The 18,971-nt window shown below is 34.7% G+C and overlaps 1 protein-coding gene and 1 non-coding gene across 2 annotated transcripts in view; both read left to right on the top strand.

The window, feature by feature from the left end:
• The first annotated feature begins 2,017 nt into the window (after positions 1 to 2,017).
• Positions 2,018 to 18,971, top strand: part of LOC134387676 (ankyrin repeat domain-containing protein 26-like) — a 209,311-nt gene continuing 192,357 nt past the window's right edge. The window contains 3 exon segments of the mRNA XM_063110074.1: positions 2,018 to 2,152; positions 2,315 to 2,488; positions 6,463 to 6,569. Of these exon segments, the coding sequence (XP_062966144.1) occupies positions 2,018 to 2,152; positions 2,315 to 2,488; positions 6,463 to 6,569 (416 nt within the window).
• Positions 9,292 to 9,400, top strand: LOC134389813 (U6 spliceosomal RNA). The gene has a single exon (XR_010024781.1). It is a non-coding gene; the product is annotated as a U6 spliceosomal RNA (small nuclear RNA).

The following is an 18,971-nucleotide window of genomic DNA, read 5'->3' as shown; positions in this document are numbered from 1 at the left end:
ACTAAAAAAACATTTATGCCTTTTACCCATCAATTCCATTATACTAAAATATCTTTAAGAAATAAGTAGAGATGCATGTGATTTGCTTTTCTCATCACTGCTTAAAATAGCAATGCATTAAGAAGAACCTGTATGATGGGATTTATTAAAAAAAATTGCAGAGTATACATGGGATAGAATAGTGTGTGACCACTGGAGATGGCATACATACAGTTGTATGTAGACAGGTGAAGATGTACTTTGGTATATTAAGTGAGAAAAAAGTTTGATTATACATATGCACAAACAGATTATGGTGTCATGTTAGCCAAAACTATGCACAAAAGAGCTAAAATTAATGCCCAGTTATTTCTGAACTTTGTATTATAAGTGAAATTTTCTTTTCCTTTTTCATATCTGTAATTTCTATAATGAAAATGTGTAAAAATTCTAGTAAAAAATTGCTATTAATGAAATAATCCTTGGGGAGTTTAGGAATATCAATCTTGCGCAGATCAAAATAATTTCCCAGTTTCCATTGATTTTTTTCGTGGATTAGTATGTTCTGCCAATTTTTAGCCACATCAGAAGTAAAGGGAATTTTTTTTATCTGTGCGTGTAGATTTTATTATGTATACATTTTGTTATACACATATGTTTTTATCATATACAGATGTGTCACATATAAGCAGCTATAGGTTAATCACTTTAATTGTATTCTTATGAAAATAAAAAGCAAATATAAATGATTATTACTATTGCAAAAGTATTGCTTTACTTTATAAAAGTTCTCTTTAAAAATATTGAACTCCCCAACTATATTTATCTATTCTTTCAACCCACTTATTCGTCAAACATAACCTGAATACCTATTATGTAGCAGACATATTCTGTTATCTCTCAGAACCCTTTTATCCTTAAAAACTTCATGATTACCTGCCAATCTGAGCAAGTTGACAGGTTTAAATTGGAAGTATTAGACTTAATGTCGGTGAAAGATTTTCCTCCGTTCTTTTGAGTAGAAGCGGTTTTGAAGATAGGAAATTGTAAAATATAACATTTAACTGCCCTTTTGAAAACTTATACCAGTATTAAATGCTAATATTAATCATTGGAAATATCTGATTTGCATTAAATTCTGTAAATCTAAATATTGAATAAGTTGAGCTATACCTATTCATTTGAATCTTGAATTTCCTTTAGCTTAAAATTTCATGAAAATCAAAGTAAGAATTACTTTGTTTTTAAATTTTTTTTGATGTTATTTTAGCCCACTCTCCCCATAGCACTTTTAAGAACTAAAATTTATTTAAATGCTAGCTATAATTAGAACTGCCATAGACCTTAGTATAAAAGTTTCATTTACTTTACCATGGATTGTGTGAGGCCCCATTATTTCTTATATTAATAGAGATTTTAAAAATGCTGTCAATTATAGTTCTAATGTGTCATGAATTAATAAGTGGCCATTCAATGTCAGAGATGTTAAAGTGTGAGAAAATGAGTATCTTAGAATTATTGAAATAGTTTTATCTGTAATCCTTAAAACATCTGCAGAGTAGGTGTAACTGTATCATTCATTAAACTGTTACTTCATTAAACTGTTGTCTTCATATTAATAATTATAGTAATAATTATACCATCTCACAGTCACTGAGCTGTTATTTGTGCTGGGATCTGTTCTAAATACTTTGCCTAGATTCTCATTGGAACATCACAGTGGTGTCCTGTGAGTTAACCACTATTTTTATCTCCATTTTCTTGATAAGGAAATTGAGGTGCAGAAAAGCTAAGTGATAGCTAGTAATTGGCAGAGTTTAAAGTAGGGTTCAAACCCAGGTTGAACTGAATGCAACGTGATCTTTCTACTCAGTCTGCCCTTGCATTCATGTAGTGAATAATAAGTGCTAATAAATATTGTGCTTTCTTCAGAAGGAAATTAAATATTTGTTTTGAAGGCACAGGAATAACATGCAATTTAATGTTTATAATTACATGAATAATTATATTTTGAGAGAATGCACGATAATTTTCTAAAATGTCCTCTCACTTTCATAGGACCCCACTACACTGGGCCTGTACATTTGGTCATCATAAAGTAGTAGCTCTCCTGGTAGAGAAAAAATGCAACCTTAACCCCTATGATGACAGAAAGAAGACAGCTCTGATGAAGGTACAGAGTAGCCACCTCTTTTAACATGATATGGATTTGACTTACATACATAGAATGAAACTGAATTTATCTCATTTAAATATAATTAATGGGTAAAACCTGTTGAATGTTTATTTTGAATTCCTAAAATTTACAATCTATGTCTTTGTGTAATACGGACAGGCTGCACAATGCCAGAATGAGGAATGTGTAGCTATTCTGCTAGAACATGGGGCCAATCCAAGCATGACGGACTCCCGTGACAACACTGCTCTCCACTATGCTGCCTGTGGTCAGAACATATCTATTGCAGCAAAACTGCTTTTACATCATGCAAATATCGAAGCAAAAAACAAGGTATAGATGAACCAACTTTCTTTAGAAAATATTTGACACTTACTAGTTTTCACATTGACACGTGTGGGGTCAGTTTTCCATCCTTGGAAGCTCAAGCAGTTATCTAGGATTTCACATTAAATATTGATACTTTTAATGAAGAAGTAGAGGGTACATCTTTCTTTTAAGCATTTATGACACATATTTATGAAAACACTGATTTCGTTAAAGGTAAATTTTTTTTCCAAATATTTTTTCCCACAAGTTGTTTTTCTAATTAGTATAAAACAACACGGGAAAGCAAAATTTGCCTTGGAAATCGGCTTTATCTTAAAATTTAAACAAAACAAGCATTTTACAATAAATAGAAATCCCATCGGTGTTGACAAGTACCTATTTTGTAAATTTAAAAAAAAAGTGATTTATCTCTCAGTGACAAGTCTTCAGAGGGAAAAGTGGGAAGGAAAAAGGAGAGAGCAATGAGAAATATGCAGGCCAATTTGTAAATTACGTAGCTGAGGGAAAATACCAAGAAGTTTTCTTTGTTTTCATATTTTTGGGTTTTTGTTTCCAGTTTATATGCTTTAACAAGGTGCTCTTCAATTTGGGGGATAATAATTCTCAGTTTGGGAGAGAGTTAGTGAATTGTCAGCTTTCCTAGAGATCAGTTTTAGTAGGACTCTGAGGAAAGCAGATTGGCAGTGAAGAGGTGATGATTAAGTGGGAAAGGAGGGAAGAAGAAAGAATTAACTGACATATAGTCCTATTCTAGCAGAAACAGTTGCTAAAATAAGAGTCTAAACGCTGCTCTCAAATCCAGAAAGTCTTGATGGGAAGGTGGAAGATAGGGAGCTTAAAAAAAAAAGTAGTGGAGTTTCCAGGAAGTGATTCTGTCTTTTACTCTTTCCTCTTTTTGGCCAAATCCCCAGATAATGGATGGAATTAGCCATGTGGGTGAGAGATGAGACTAAATTGTCTACGGCACTGGTTTTCCACTAGAATTGTGCCCCACAATGACATAGGGAAATTTAAAAATAATTTACACATCTAGGCCCTCTTCTGTAGGTTTTGATCCAGTTAATTGAATAAGACCGTTATGTATATTTAAAAATATTTCCTTTGAATCCTGGTACAACACTTTGTGAAGAATCACTGAATAAGTAAGTGCAATACATAGATTCCCCAATTACAAATTCTAAGAAATCTGTAGAAGACTTAGAGTTCGATAGGTGATACTTTCTTCTTTTCTGTCCTTTTCAACAATATTAGCCTGACTTTTTTTTCTGTGTTTTTCTGTCTCTATGGCTAGGAAGTTAAAAGGAATGTAATTGGCTTACAGAATAACATATTTTTCCTTCCACCTAGCATCATTCACTGCCATTCTCAAGTTCTTTAGGAAATTGCTTATGAGTAGTCTTTTAGTGAGTAGAGGCTGACCCTTTAAGGATTTCATGTCTGTTTTTTATCATTCAGGTCATCAGGTCAACAAATGTCTATTAAGAGCCGGGTTTTCATGATTAGAATTATAGCAAATCATTAACTTTTTTTAAAACTTGAAGCTATATTGTAGACTATCTCAGTATGTCTAAGTTCATAGAGCCCTGCCTATGAACAGGGTATCAATTTTAAACACTGAAAACCATGAAGTTAGTAAGAATACAGATGAGGATTCTTTTAATAATTTAGGTTTTTTCAGTGTTATGAACTAATTATCCACAATTAAATACAAATAGATTGTAGATGTATAAGTGCTTGAAATATTCTCAAAGTGGGTATCATGTCTTAGTAGCAATTGTTACTAATTATTAGGGCTTGATTTCTGGGTAAAGCATGATACTAAAAAGCAAGGAAAGATTTTTACATGCAAATGCTTTCTTTATACCAAGCATCTGGAAACAGCAAATACAAATATGCAAGGGCTGTAAAATAAATGAGACCCATAGATATGTTTAGTTTGCCTCTGAAAGTTGAGTCAACATTTCAATTTAGGAGCCTCATGCAGAAATCTGGATTTCAACCTTCTCTTGAAGAATTAAATCTGGCTTACAGAGCCCATATTACTGTTTGGTATGCTGTGCAGAGGCTGCCCCCTTATACAAGACATATGTTCCCAAGTTTGCTACTATCCCCACCTAGTTACTTCACTTACTCAGGTCATGTACTTTGCATGTAGAAGTATTTAGGTTTACAACCCCTGTTTCATAGTACATTTTGATAAAGCTTTCAAGGTTTTCAAGACAAGTTTTATTAATTTATAGTAACATAACCTATATTTTATATTAGTTTCTTAGAAATGGGATTGAATTTTATAATTTAGAAGTTAGTGTTTTAAAAACTTTTTCCTTAAATATACTATAAATAATCATATTTCATTAGAATGTCTGTAGGCCTTATTAGGTTAATCCTGTGTGTTAGTTCATTTCTGTTGCTTATAACAGAGTACCTGAAACTGAGTAATTTGTAAAGAAATAGAATTTATTGCTTACAATTTCAGAGGCTGGGAAGTTCACAGTCCAGGGAGTACATCTAGTGAAAGCCTCATTGGTGGTGGCTCTGCAGCGATACAGTTTATCACCTGGCAAATGGCTGAGCAAGAGAGAGCTAAGCTGGCTGTCCTTGTGAGCCATTAAACCATGCCCATTACTGCATGAATGGATCAATCCATTCATAAGGTTACAGTCCTCAGAATCTATTTACCTCTTAAAGGTGTCCTGCCTTTCATTTATCATGATAGGATTTCCCACCCTTTTAACATTGTCGTAGTGGGGATTAAGTTTCTAATACGTGAAACTTTTGGGGACACATGCAACCCATGTCATCCTGGTTGTAGTTGGATAGGTTATGCATATTGCAGACAATATTATATAATTCTCTTCAGCATTATCCCTTAAAAATGCAAATGATTTTAGTGGCTTTTATTATGTTAAAAATAATGCACATGTATCAGTATTAAACATTTTTATTGACAGTTCTTGTATTTTTATTTCTGATTTATATTTTACCTATAAATAATTTTAAGTAGTGATTAAAACGAAAACCTGAATAAAAATGGATTTTAAAAGTATATATGCGTTAGGTCCCAGGATTATTATTATAATTGAAAATAAAATTATGTACTTAGCTTTCTAACAACTAAGGTAAAAATCTGTTATCTTGTTATATGAGAAAACTCATGACCACTTCATAATAGGTAATGAAAGTTCATTTGAAGCCTATCTTTTAAAATTCAGAAGCCATTTCCTTATTGACCCATTTAGATCAGGAGTGCCTGACATTGGCATGTGGGATATTGACAGAAGAGAATCAAGCAAGTTTGTATAACCTAGAAGGAACCTCCACCTTTACTGGAAAGCTCTCAAAACTATATCCCTGAAACTCTAATTCCTCAAATGTTAATATTGTCAGCTAGGGGTTAAGCTAATTCAAGAGATATCTTTACTACTAGACATATAATGCACATTTTAATAATACTTTTCAAATGTAGATGAAGAGGTGATCTTTCTGTTGGGGCACAGTACTTATAGTAAAGTAAATACTCTTTGGAATATAGTTTAAGAAACACTGCTCTAGAGATGCTAATTTAGATCACAGACTCAATAAAAATACTTAAAGCATTTACTACTGTTTCTTAGGGTTGGGGCTATAGAGATAAAAGATATAGCCTCTGCCCTCAGGAAGCTCTTGGTTTAGATAGAAAACAATGAAATAACTACAACATACCATGGTAAAAGCTATGGTAGAAGGAAAGCTTCTTGGACCCAGTAAATGTTTGAGGTGAGTGTTGGAGATGACTGGAGTTACTGTGGTTAGGCAGAGGAGGGGCATTTCAAAGGTAAGGAGTGAAATGTGTGAAAGTCCAGGGGGGTGAGATGAAATGTCCTGTCATTTACTTTCTATTTTATATGTTTAAGTGCACAGGACCTTTTATGAGGTTTTCAATTCAGTTGAGAAATATGTAATTTTATAAATTGTAAATTGTTTTTGCTGTTTTACAGAAAGGGCTCACACCACTCTTACTGGCTCTAAAAAGAAACAGGCCTCCAATGGTGGAATTTTTAGTAAAGAATGGAGCAGATATACATGCGATTGATACCCTGGGGAGGTACGGTAGTATATGCTTTTCTTTTAAACTTTCATGTTGTTCTAGAGTGGTAACAGTCACTGAAGCCAGATACACTAAATTAGGGAGAAGACCACCATATAATTGTTGAGATGTAGTGAAAAATATCAACACATATCCTCAGTTAGGTACAAAAGCAATTATTTGGACTGGGCAACATGGAAAACAGTACATAGTAGGGTCACATTCCTGTGTAATTCTGACTGATATTTGCTACTTCTAACCTGATTTTTTTTTTGGGGGGGGGGGCGTCTTATGATCTTATTTTAGCTTAAGGGGCTTCATATTAGTTTTATTAGTGTTATAAAGTATGGACTTTAACTTTTCAATTAACTTGATCACTCACTATTGTACTTCTTAACCATTCTATAGTGTTTTTAAAAGATTGATTCTTATATTCTTTCCCTTTAAAATGCTTATTAAACATACATCGGAGTTGAAAATCATTTTCTCTCTTGCATGACTCTGCTTTAAATTGCTTTCTTTGAAGAATGTTGACAGGAGATTATCCTTAAGTTGCTATTAATTGCTATTACCAGATATTGTAGTTTCATAAGGGTTTTTTTTCTTATTCATTTTTAGTGTATTTTAATGTTTTTATTTTTGATTGGTATGGCTGAGGGAAGAAAGACAACATTAGTTGGATAAAGTTTTTCTTTAGTGAAGACAAGCCATAGGTGGGTAATAAAGAGAAAAGAGATAGGCTTTAGAATCACATAAGACCGGGTTCAATTCCTAGCTTACCCACTTGCTAGGGTGTGACCTTGGGAACATTACTTATCAACAAATATGTTCCCAGATGTGAAAAAGAGAATAATAGTATATCCTTAAAGGGTGTATGTGTCAGTAAAATTATACAGATAGCATTCGATTCAGTGCCTAGGACATGCTTATCAGTTAAATGAAACTGCTATGACTATTATTATTACCATTACTATTGATATTATTGTGTTAAGCCTTTAAATAGCTCTTACCCCTAGGTGACAGAGAATTACAATATATTATATCAAAGTAGGGAAGAAATGGAGAATTCTTTACTTAGTTCAGATACTGACTTCAGCCTAGTTTGTTGTCCGTCAAAGGACTTTAAATTAATACCTTCTACTATGTAGTACCTCAGTGGGACATAGAAGCTTCCTTTTCATCCCTTCTTTTTAGCCTTGGATGTGGTTTATAAAGATTAGTACCCACCTGTCAACAGTCAAGTCTACAAGACCAGCATGGCATTAAATTGGTAGTGTATGTTAAAGTAGCTGTTCAAATAATTTTATTAAAGTTCCTATGGTGAAGTTATCTCTCTGTCATTTTAGAACAGCCCTCATGTTTGCGGTAACTCACGAATCAACAAATATAGTTAAACTTCTTCTTGAGCGAGGCATTAATATCGCTTCTGAAGATATTTATGAAAGGACTGCAGAATTTTATGCTATTGTTAGTGGTAATTACAAGTAAGTGTTTGAGTTAAAATGCTAGTTAACATTAAATTGAGGTTTTGGGTAATTATAGCTATTGTATCATATGTCTGGTGAGATTTCATAGTTTGGTTCTGCTAGTTTGGAAATGGTAATGAATTGGCCCACTTCATCAGCCAGAAACCAAGCAAAAGGCTAGACTAGTTAGAAGTAGCCATGGATGCAGGATTCTTTTTCTCAGGACTTTTAGGAACTTTACCTTCAGGTAAAGCACTGGTATGTATTTTATTTCATGTATAACCCGAATGCATGTGGAACAGTGTCACATCTTTGATTTTTCTAATTAGTTATTTGGGTTTCGAAATGTCCAATTTAGCAGAAGATCTTGTACTTTTCACTGTGAGCTATCTCCTACAGCCCCCTTCTTTAATTTTCCAAGAACATGAGTGGTTCCTTAAGTCCAAGGAAAACAATCCACTTTCGCAAGTCAGACAAAGAGGGAAAAAAGGACATTCCAATCATTCTATTGCTCCTGTTGATTCTTTTGCTGCAGTGTTGTTATTGAAACTAGTCCTGCAGTTCTGTAATGATTGACCTTTGCCACCACGATGCCCTCACTGATGCAGATCCCTCAGTCTTCATGACAATCCATATTTAGACCTCAGAGTTACACTTTGTCTTAGTTACCACACATATGCTGAGGTTTTCCACCATTGTTCCCAAAGCACCAGCTTCCTTTTTTGGCAGCTAGGCTTCCTAGCTTTAGTTACATATAGTGAGCAGCGGGACCCTTCCTCCCCGACCCCAAACCTTACATGGAGCCCATATCTCAGCCTAGACCTTCACGGTGAGTTATCATTTGAGGTTCTTGTTCATCTTTTCTCCTTGCAGATATTAGTTGGGGTTGTTCTGAACTGTCAGAGAGGTTCAAATAATGTTGCAGGAAGAGAGCAGAGTTTCTTTTCATATTTCCTACCAGATATGTACCCCAAGGCCCCTTCATATCCTGTGTAGTACCTTTATTTAGGTTGTGGAAGGTCACATATTGAGCTTCCCTAGAGTAGTGGGTGTCAACTTACTGTTGGTCCCTCCAGTGATCACTTTCTATGATAATGAAAATCTCTCAAGCTTCTTGCATCTCTACCTCAAGTTTTCAAAATATTTTCAAATTCTGCCTCACAAGGAAGAAGGCATTCAAGAGAGTTTTCTGAATTTAAAGTAGATCAGTTGGATTTAAGAAAGCTAGGCCCTATCCACTATTCTTCAGTATCCATGCATAAAAGTAGGGTTTTGTGCTTGTGTTGTGTCAGCAGCACAAATACTAAAGTTAGAACGATACAGAGATTAGCTTGGCCCCTCTGCAAGGGTGACACTTAAATTTGTGCAGCAGTCCATATTGTGTGCAGTCTCTAGAAGGTTATTTGACACTTTTCTAACTAGCTCCAAGGAAACAGTGTGCGATTCAAAGCAAAATGAATGGCATTTGGTATTGATTAGCTCACTGATCAGGGACCATTATGTTATCTAATTTAATGAGATGATATATAAATTTATCAGTAAATTTAGTTACAAGTTATAAAATAGCTGAGATGCCCCAAATTATAAGCCACAAAGTATAGAACAGTTAGTACCCCAAATTAGGACTTAATAACATTTTCTGAAAACTGCAACATTTGAATATTAGAATCTATTAAACACACACACACACACACACACACACACACACACACACACACACACACACGGTTTTATTTGGGATTCCAAAATAGTTTCAGCAATAAAGTTTAAAAGCAAATCATCTTATTGCCTCACTATTTCTCTGAGGTTTTTAAAAAATATTATCTCATTAAATTTTTAAGACAACCGAGTGAAATAAGGCAGTAAACTATTTATTTTTTAGAAGAAGCTTTGAGCCTGAGGGAGGGACTTGTCTAAGAACAAATGGCTGTTGGTTACAAAGCCAGCACTTCTTCTGAGTTCAGGACACTTTCCATCATGCCACACTAACTCTAGTTAATTTACGGAGCTGTGCTGCCCTCAACTCATGACTAGTTCCCCTTACTATTCTTCTTTAATTGTAAGCTTAAGAAACAATTTGTAGAACTTACCGATTTGAAGGGTGTGGCATAATTTGAAGTTCTGATGTTAGCTCTTATGTTATCTGAAACATTCTCTGAATATTTTTTGTAAATGCTTTTTCTGTCAATATTAGAATAGTAATTTTATTTTTTATGTCATTTCATACATAGGTATTGCTCACTAATTTTAAAATATGTAACTTTACAGAAGTTTATAAAGTCTTCTCCATGTAGAAAACCAGGTAAGCTTTCTGATAGTGAATTACTCCTGGTGGTTGTACCAGAGATAAGATAAAAAAAAATATGAGGAAGGAGGTGTTGATCCCTAAAGAGCAGTTAAAAAATTAATGTGTAACTTGCATGTAGATTTTTTCTTAAATGTTTTAATAATGTAGCATTTAGAATTATTTAAGAAGTTAATTGTAGGTAATTTCCAATCTGAAACAGTATTGTTTGAAAAAACTTATTTATTTAATTATGGCCCCTAAAATCTTATGTGATATTGTATAAGTAAGAAAAAAAACTTTAAGTTAGTATGTTGTATGTGTTCTTTGTAATCACATTATAGCAAACTGTACTTGTTATAAAAATGGATCTTCTATTTAATTTTTACAATATATGTATTGCACTTCGTAAATGAATATTATTACATGATTTATGTCACCAGAAAAGTAACTATCTTCAAAAGTGGCAACTAAACAATACCTTTCTGGGTAGGATAACACAAACGACAATAAGAACTGCAAAACTCAGCCAGTGTGCACCAATACCAATTGGAGATTATTTTGTAAAGATAACTACTGAGTACAGAAATCAGAAAAGCTATTCTTCATTGACAAGCATAGGTCATGTGACATATTCTTATACCAGCAAGGTCTCACTATTATCAACTTCATCCCTCACAGGTTGAAACCAAATGAGATATATAGATTTTGTTAGAAGAAGGTATTTTCTACTGTCTGTGGGATAATTGTCACAATAGGGGTAATTTTATTAGAATGAGATACCCTGTTACAATTAGCTGAAGCATTATCAAAACAAATATTCAAATAGCCCAACGTCACACTCAACAAATTATAATAAAAATACAAAAATGTTTTGCAGTAACAAAAATGCTACTGGGCTTCCCAGGTTAGACATCTCATGCATTGTACAATGTGAAGTGTATGAAGACTCCTTTGATTGAGTGGACATTTATCAAAGAACTTTTGTATGTTATGTTTTACAAGTTGCAAGAGATGGAATAGACATAAATTAGATGTTTAAGGTGCTCATAATCAAATAGAATTGTCCGTGTTTAGTTTCTGTGTTGCTTCAACAGAATTTTCAAAGAAAACATTTTTATTCGTTTGTTCACTTGTCCACTTAACAAATGGCTAGGATTTAGAGTAAGCATACAGAGTGAGTAGGAGTTTGCCAGGTATAGGAGCAGAAGGGTGATGTCTGGCAGATGAAACATCTAATGAGATTACATGTTTGGCAGGAGGACCAGAAAATACAAAAGCTAGAACACATGAGTGAACTTTGAAGGGTTTGTGAATGGTTCAATTTTGTTGGTGCAAAAAGTGTGACTGTGGGAGTCGTTGGGAATGAGATGAATATCTAGCTAAAGCAAGCTTGAAAAACTTTTTAGTACTATAGAAATTAGTAGGTCTTATCCTGAAGGCCACAGGAAATTTATTACTTTAGAATGCTTTTGACTGGAAATATTGGATAACCCAAATAACAGTGGCTAAAACAATAAGAACCAGAGTTGTGGTGGTGGTTCAGTGATATCATAAGGATACCACTTGTCTCTTTTTCATCTGTGCTATTGGCAGTATCTTTTTATACCGTCTTTCATGGTTAGCTAATTAGCTGCAGCTCCAAACACCATATTCTCACAGGACAATATCCAAAGGCTGGAAAGGCTACTTTTCTTCACAAGTTTCTTTTAAACAGGGAGAAAACTCAGAAGGTTGCAGTGGACTTTTGAATTTTATCCCTAAGGAAAATTACCTTGGAATCTACTGCTATTAGAGTACATTTCTAGAATGTACATGTTTGATAAATGTGTATATTTCCTTTGAAGATATATGGCTCCCTAGCCTAAAGTTTATCTGGTATTTTATTAGTTTCTTATGATAAACTTTTTCTGTCTGTGCCACAGTGTTACTGATGATGATCTGCCAAGATGTTTTATCGTTATTATTGACTTTTAAGAGGTTTTGTTTATTTGTTTGCGTATTTTTTAAAAAGCATAATTGATTATACATATTTTGGGGATACAACATTGACTACCATCACTAGCGTACAACATACGTTGATCAAAACAATATTGTTAGCATATTCATTATTAAAAATTATAATTATTCTTTTTTATTGGTTATGAATATTCATGAGATACAAAGCTGATTGTCACCCTCTGTGCCCATGATGTGAGGGCCAGATTCATGCAGGCAGCATACCCATTACCACAAATTGCATTTGTACCTTGTGTCCCCCACCCAGTTATCCCCCAACCTCCCTCCCCCTTTCTCCCACTCCACTTTGTAGCCCAAGGAATGTTCTCTTGCTCTGCAAATCCAATGCTTTACTGTGGTCTTTCTTTCCTTCCTTCTTTCACTCTTAGCTCCCACATATGAGTGAGTGCATGAGGTATTTATCCCTCTGGGCTTTGCTTATTTCACTCAACATCAGTTTTTCCAAGCTCATCTATGTTGTTGCAAATGGGAGTATTTCATTCTTTTTTATGGCAGAGTAGTATTCCATGGTGTAAATATACCAGTTTCCTTATCCAATCATCCATCAATGAACATTTAGGTTGGTTCCATATTTTGACTATTGTAAACAGAGCTGCAATGAACATGGGAGTGCAGGTTTCCCTTTGACATGATGATTTCCATTCCTCTGGGTATATACCCAGAAGAGGGATTACTGGATCGTATGGAAGATCTATCTGTAGTTGTTTGAGAAACCTCCATACTGTTTTCCATAGGGGTTGTCCTAATTTACAGTCCCACCAACAATGTAGGAGTGTTCCCTTCTCTCCACACCACCAGCATTTGTTATTCACTGTCTTTTTGATTATAGCCAGGCTAACTGGGGTTAGGTGGTATTTCAATATTTTATGCCCCTTATACAGTCTCTCCCCATCCCTGTCTTCCTCTCCTTCCCACCTTTAACAACCATAGATTTGTTCTCTCCTTCTAAAAGATTAACATATTACTGTAGACTCTTTCATTCTTTCTTTCTTTGTTTCTCTCTCTGTCTCTCTCTCTCTCTTTCCTCCCTCCCTCTCACCCTTCTTTCCTCCTTCTTTCCTTCTTTCCTCCCTTCCTTCCTCCTTCCTTCCTTCCTTCCTTCCTTCCTTTCTTCTTTCGTACCACACTTGAGTGAGAACATGTGATATTTCTATTTCTGTGTCTGGCTTATTTCAGTTAATATAATTTTGCTCTAACCTCATCCATGTTGCTGCACGTGGTAGATTTTAATTCTTTTTGATGGCTGAATAGTATTTCACCAGCAAATTAGGTATAGAAGGAAAGTATCTAAACACAATAAAAGCCATGTACGACCAATCCAATGCCAATACCATCCTGAATGATGAAAGGATGCCCACTCTCACCACTCCTTTTAAATATAGTATTGGAAGTACTGGAAGAGCGATCAGGCAAGAAAAAGACAGAAAGGACATCCAGACTGGAAAGGTAGAAGTCAAACTGTCCCTGTGTGCAGATGCCATGATCCTGTATATAGAAAAACCTAAAGACTCTACCAAAATACTCTTAGAGCTGATTAATAATTTCAGTAAAGTTGTGAGATACAAGTTAAACACCCCAAAATCAATAGCATTTTTTATACTCCACAACAACAAACTAGCAGAAAAAGAAATCAAGAAATCAAGCCCATTTACAATAGTCACCAGAAAAATAAAATTGCTTAGGAATCAATTTAACCAAGGAGGTGAAAGAACTTTACAGCGAGATCTGCCAAGATTTAAAAGCTAGAAAGGATCTGTCTGGTTAGTCAAATACAAATTTAAGTTTATCTGGTATAATTTTGATGTGAAGTGCTTTTATGGTATTATATTTCTTCAGAAACTCATGATCTATGGTTTAGCTGGAATATGTGGTCAGTTGAATTACAGTAGTTAACAATTTATGTGTATGATAACTCACTTTCCCCTCCTCCCCCCCAAATAAGTTAAAAGTCCTATTATCCTTACTGATCAAATCCACTATTTTTTGAGAGAAATACATAACTCATCCATATTTTGGATGCAATGATTTTGAATTGTTCTGTCAAGAATTGCCTTTAATAAATGAACCATGTTTTTAGGTTTATGAGAAATTTTATAAAAGATTAGAAAGAAATAAAGGGAATGCTATGATCAGTATATGTGATTTTTCCGAAACTATTCCAGTTACCTGATTGCTGCGTAACTATTATGAAAAGTAATTAAACACTACTGAATTAGAGAATATTGACTGTGTGATCATTTCATTTTCTTTATGGAAGCTTTCATAATGCAGAACATATTGTCAATCACCAATATTCTCTTTTATTCTGGTTAAAATTGGATTGTTGCTTGCTTCACATTATTTTCTGACATCATTGTTTCATCTATCCCTTTTTTACCCTTACTCAAATGCATATAGAAACAGAAATCTACACAGTAAATAAAAACAGATTAGGGAAAGATATTCTGTGAAATAGCCTTCTGATTGCACTCACATGTAACATAAGAATGCAAATAATGAAGATTTCATAGAATGCAGTTCTGTCAGATCACCCCCAGTTTTGGTGATTCACAGGACGGACTCACAGCACTCGCCAAAGAGTCATACTCCTGGGTGTATTCATGACAGTGAGAAAGATAGAAAGCACAATTAGCAAAGGGAAGAGGGACCTGGAATGAAGTCTGGAGGAATCCAGGCACAGGCTTCCAAGAGTCCTCTCCTGTGGATGTAACCAGGTGTGCTTAATTTCCCCATGACCACACACGTGTGTTGTCTCCCAGTGCCAGAGTGTCATTAGAGACTCAGCATCAACATTTCTGTAGTGGAGGTTAGTCAGCTGGGCATCCTCTTCCTCGCATGTACCAAAATTCCAGACTCCCAGAAAGAAAGCAACTGTTCGGAGTAAACCACATTGTTAGTTCATACAGTGTGGGCACAGTGAGCCACTCACTCATTATTAAGAGAACGGTGGGGACCCTCCCCAATCCAAATTGCCAAATTCCAGCCAAGGGCCGGCATTACAAGCAGGTCTCTTTAAGGATAGCAGTCTCATGCCTGCTATGTGAGATCTTTTCTGCACAGCAGGTATAGCATCAACTTAATTTTTAGTGTTGTCTTAAAGTTTTATTTTAATACCAAATACTATCATGACATAACATAACATGATACTGGTTTCAGCTGCATCATGTACATTAAGTTGTAATGCTGGTTTCTTTTTTAACTCTTGGTGAATATTTAAGGTATATTTGTATATAAATGACTATGGCAATATTAGGTAATTATAATCTGTCCTTATCTGGTTAACTTTTCAGTAAAATTTTTATGTAAAATAAGCGTCATGATTTCTGATATAAAATTGGAATAAAAATTTTATTTTAAGGATATGAAGAGAAAACTTTTGATTATCGTCCTAAATCCCCACTTTTACTTCAAAGACAAGGTAAGCTATTCAATGATTTTAATCCAAATTTTTTTTGCCCAAGTATGAAGCTAAAATTATTTGCTGTATGTATTTTTATATGTGTCAGTGGAGGAGATTATACCCATATTCTTTTATTTTGATCTTTAATTACCTCCAACATTCGAGGTGACTGCATCTTGCATATATGGTAATAGCAGGTTGAGTGAATATCTTTGTTTTAATTAATAACTTTATGTTTCAGAGAAGTATTAGGTTCACAGCAAAATTGAGAGAAAGATACAGAGATTTCTCAAACATGCCACATCCTGCCCATGCACAGCCCCATTATTAATATATCACACTGATGAACCTACATTGACACATCATTATCACCAGAATCCATATTTGTTTGCATTAGGGCTCACTCTTGGTGTTGTACATTCTATGGGTATTGACAAATGTGTGGTGACATGTGCTGCCATTGTCATATCACATAGAGAATACTTTCACTGGCCTGTGTATTCTCTGTGCTCTGCCTATTCCTACCTCCCTCCCCCAAACCCCTGGCAACCATGGATCTTTCTACTGTTTCCATAGTTTTGCTTTTTCCAGAATAGTCATATAATTGGAATAACACTTTGGATGTCTTTTTGAGTGCTGTGAGAAGGTAAAGTTCCAATGTAATTTCTATAGACATTGGCCATGTAATGGGGTGGGCTGAGAAAAATGACATCATGTAGCAGTACACAGCACTACCTGGACCATCCCACCGGATGAGGTGGTGCAGGTAGTCTCTCTAGCACTGAAAGGGGACAATCTCAAGAGGCTGCTGTTGATAAAACTGAAATCACCAAGACTTTCATACTTACATTGCAATTGGAAGTAAGACTAGAGAGTGACTACTATACATGAATCAATAGGTTGTTCCAGATGTTTTTCTTTAGAGGGTAGAGAAAATGGCTAGAACTAAGTGAGCTTACCAGCATCTTCCTCAGAAGAGGAATAGCAAGAAGAAGTACATTGATCTCTCTTAAGCCCTTTTCTAATGGCACTTGGAAGATCTTTGCAAGGGTCCTTGTCCCTGGTTTGTTTCCTGTACTTTGCCATGCTGCAAAGTACATTGCCCATAGACCTAGCTTCCTTGATACAGTGTTTCATCCTAAACCAATGCATGGTAAACAATTTTCACTGAAGAGCTGGAGAAGCTGTGTTGTGTCACAACAAATTAAGTATACTCTCTTCGACCTTCCCTTCGTGCTTCCCTTAGTCTGGAAAAATCATGCTACTCAAGTTTGAGAATGTTAGGTTATGATACTGATTCCGCTATGAATACCATTTCCTGTTGTTTTATAGGGTTTGGTTAGGATTGTGGTCATTGTACATGGCAGATCACTTGTAGGTATCACGATTTGATAAATTTGATTCTTTTTCCTTGCATTTGATAAACACAAAGGAGTGGAAGTAAGAGCTTTAATTCATGAATTGCCTACCAGTAATATAATTAATATTTATTCTAGTGTAGTCTTGAGGTATGGTTTCAAAGGAACACTTTCTAACAAAGTGCCAAAGTCCTATACTTTTAATATTCTATGTCTTTCTGTTGTTGATTTAAAATGTATTTTACTTTTTTCTTCAATAGGGAATGAGAATCCTGAAAATGACCCTTTAAATAGGTAAGATTTTACAGATAATTTTAAAAGTATGTTAATTAAGGGAATGCAGAGAAAAGAAAGTAAGTAATGGTTGTTGAATGTTCCAGCCTGGGTAGACATGAATTATATGCTTAACATTTGTTGTCACTCATAGTCATCACAACAGCTTTGTGATGTTTCTGTGCTGTTGTGACCTACTAATCAGGCAACTGTGGTTCAGAGAGGTTGATTAATCTGTACATGATCCCATAGTTAACAAGTACCTAATTTATTATTTGACTGTCTACTTGTCTGGTTCACTGATCCATTCTCTTGTCCATCAGCATAGATTAATAGGGACCTGTCTAGACTGGCATCAAGATACAGGTCCAAATCAGGCCAATTCAGAAAGTCAATTTTTTCATGTATTATCTCTGATTTAGTGGTTTCCTAAGAAGCCTGGTTAGTCCAAAAGTTTGTCCTACAACATTTGACAATTACAGTGGAACACAGTACCTTGGTTTTGCCATCAGAGTTTTTAGAGTAGATCTCACTTAGGTGTGGCCGCAGGAGCGTATACATTATATAAGCAAAATATAAGTCAAGTCTTAGACAGGAATTTTTTTACTTTAAGTGAAGGATGTCTATGTGTAGGCCATTTTGTATTAATTGAGCATCTGTGTAGAGGATGTTTCTAACTGATTTTTCTACTTATGGACTTCCCAGTCTGGTTGTCTCTTAAAACTAGTACCCCTGCCTAGTTTCATAAAAGTGTTTTTTCTAGAGTTTTTTTTTTTTTTCTTACATGACTTTTCTATAATCTTTTAATAACTTTTTACTTTCTTTTCTGCTTTTCTAGGTGTTTTTGTTCTTTTTTTTCTTTCATTTCTGGCAGCTAAGTGTTCCCTATTTTTTCTATAGATAGGATGAAAATCACCTAGAATTTAAGGATTTTGAGGAATCTTAGAGACTAATCAAAACACCTTCTAGTACCGCAGTGTGTGTTTAACATCTAGGCCAAGTGGTTTTTCAGATGGAGGAACTGAAACTAGAACAAAATAAAGTGATTTATCTGGCTATAGTAAGTAAAAGAAATGAGATTTGAAACAAGATGATTAAATTCTAAGCCCAGTAATCTTCCTTTATCATCCTGTATGTAGTTGTTTTAATACTGGCCTAGTAAACCCAATGGAAGAAGATAAGAATGGAATTAGCAGGGAAAGGCCATGTTTGAAGAGGAACAATATTGGGTTGGATAGAAATAAGCGTTTTTGAAAACAGATCAGAATATTGCAGTTTACAGCAAGTTTGATGAAGATAAATTACAGGAAAGGAGGACCAGGATGTTGGGAGTTTTCTAGAAATGCATAATAGGGGGTTCAAGTGAGTCCTCGACAGGTTGCTGCTTTTTTCTTTGACGTTTGTCCATTCCTCCAATTACACAAGGTTTATATTGAAATATGTTTAAATAACTTAATTACATAATTGTATGATTTTATAGTAAATTATAGTTTTATAACAGAATTTATTATTTATAATTAATAAGTAATATAAATTATATAATTTAGTTATATTGAAATATGTTTAAATAATTTCTCCCACTTAGGAGAGCCTCTACAGCAGATAGGAATGTGGTATAAT

Source organism: Cynocephalus volans, chromosome 10 (assembly GCF_027409185.1).
Source record: "Cynocephalus volans isolate mCynVol1 chromosome 10, mCynVol1.pri, whole genome shotgun sequence".
NCBI lineage: Eukaryota > Metazoa > Chordata > Mammalia > Dermoptera > Cynocephalidae > Cynocephalus > Cynocephalus volans.
The sequence above is the reverse complement of the archived record's forward strand: the minus strand, read 5'-3'. Positions and strand labels throughout refer to the sequence as shown.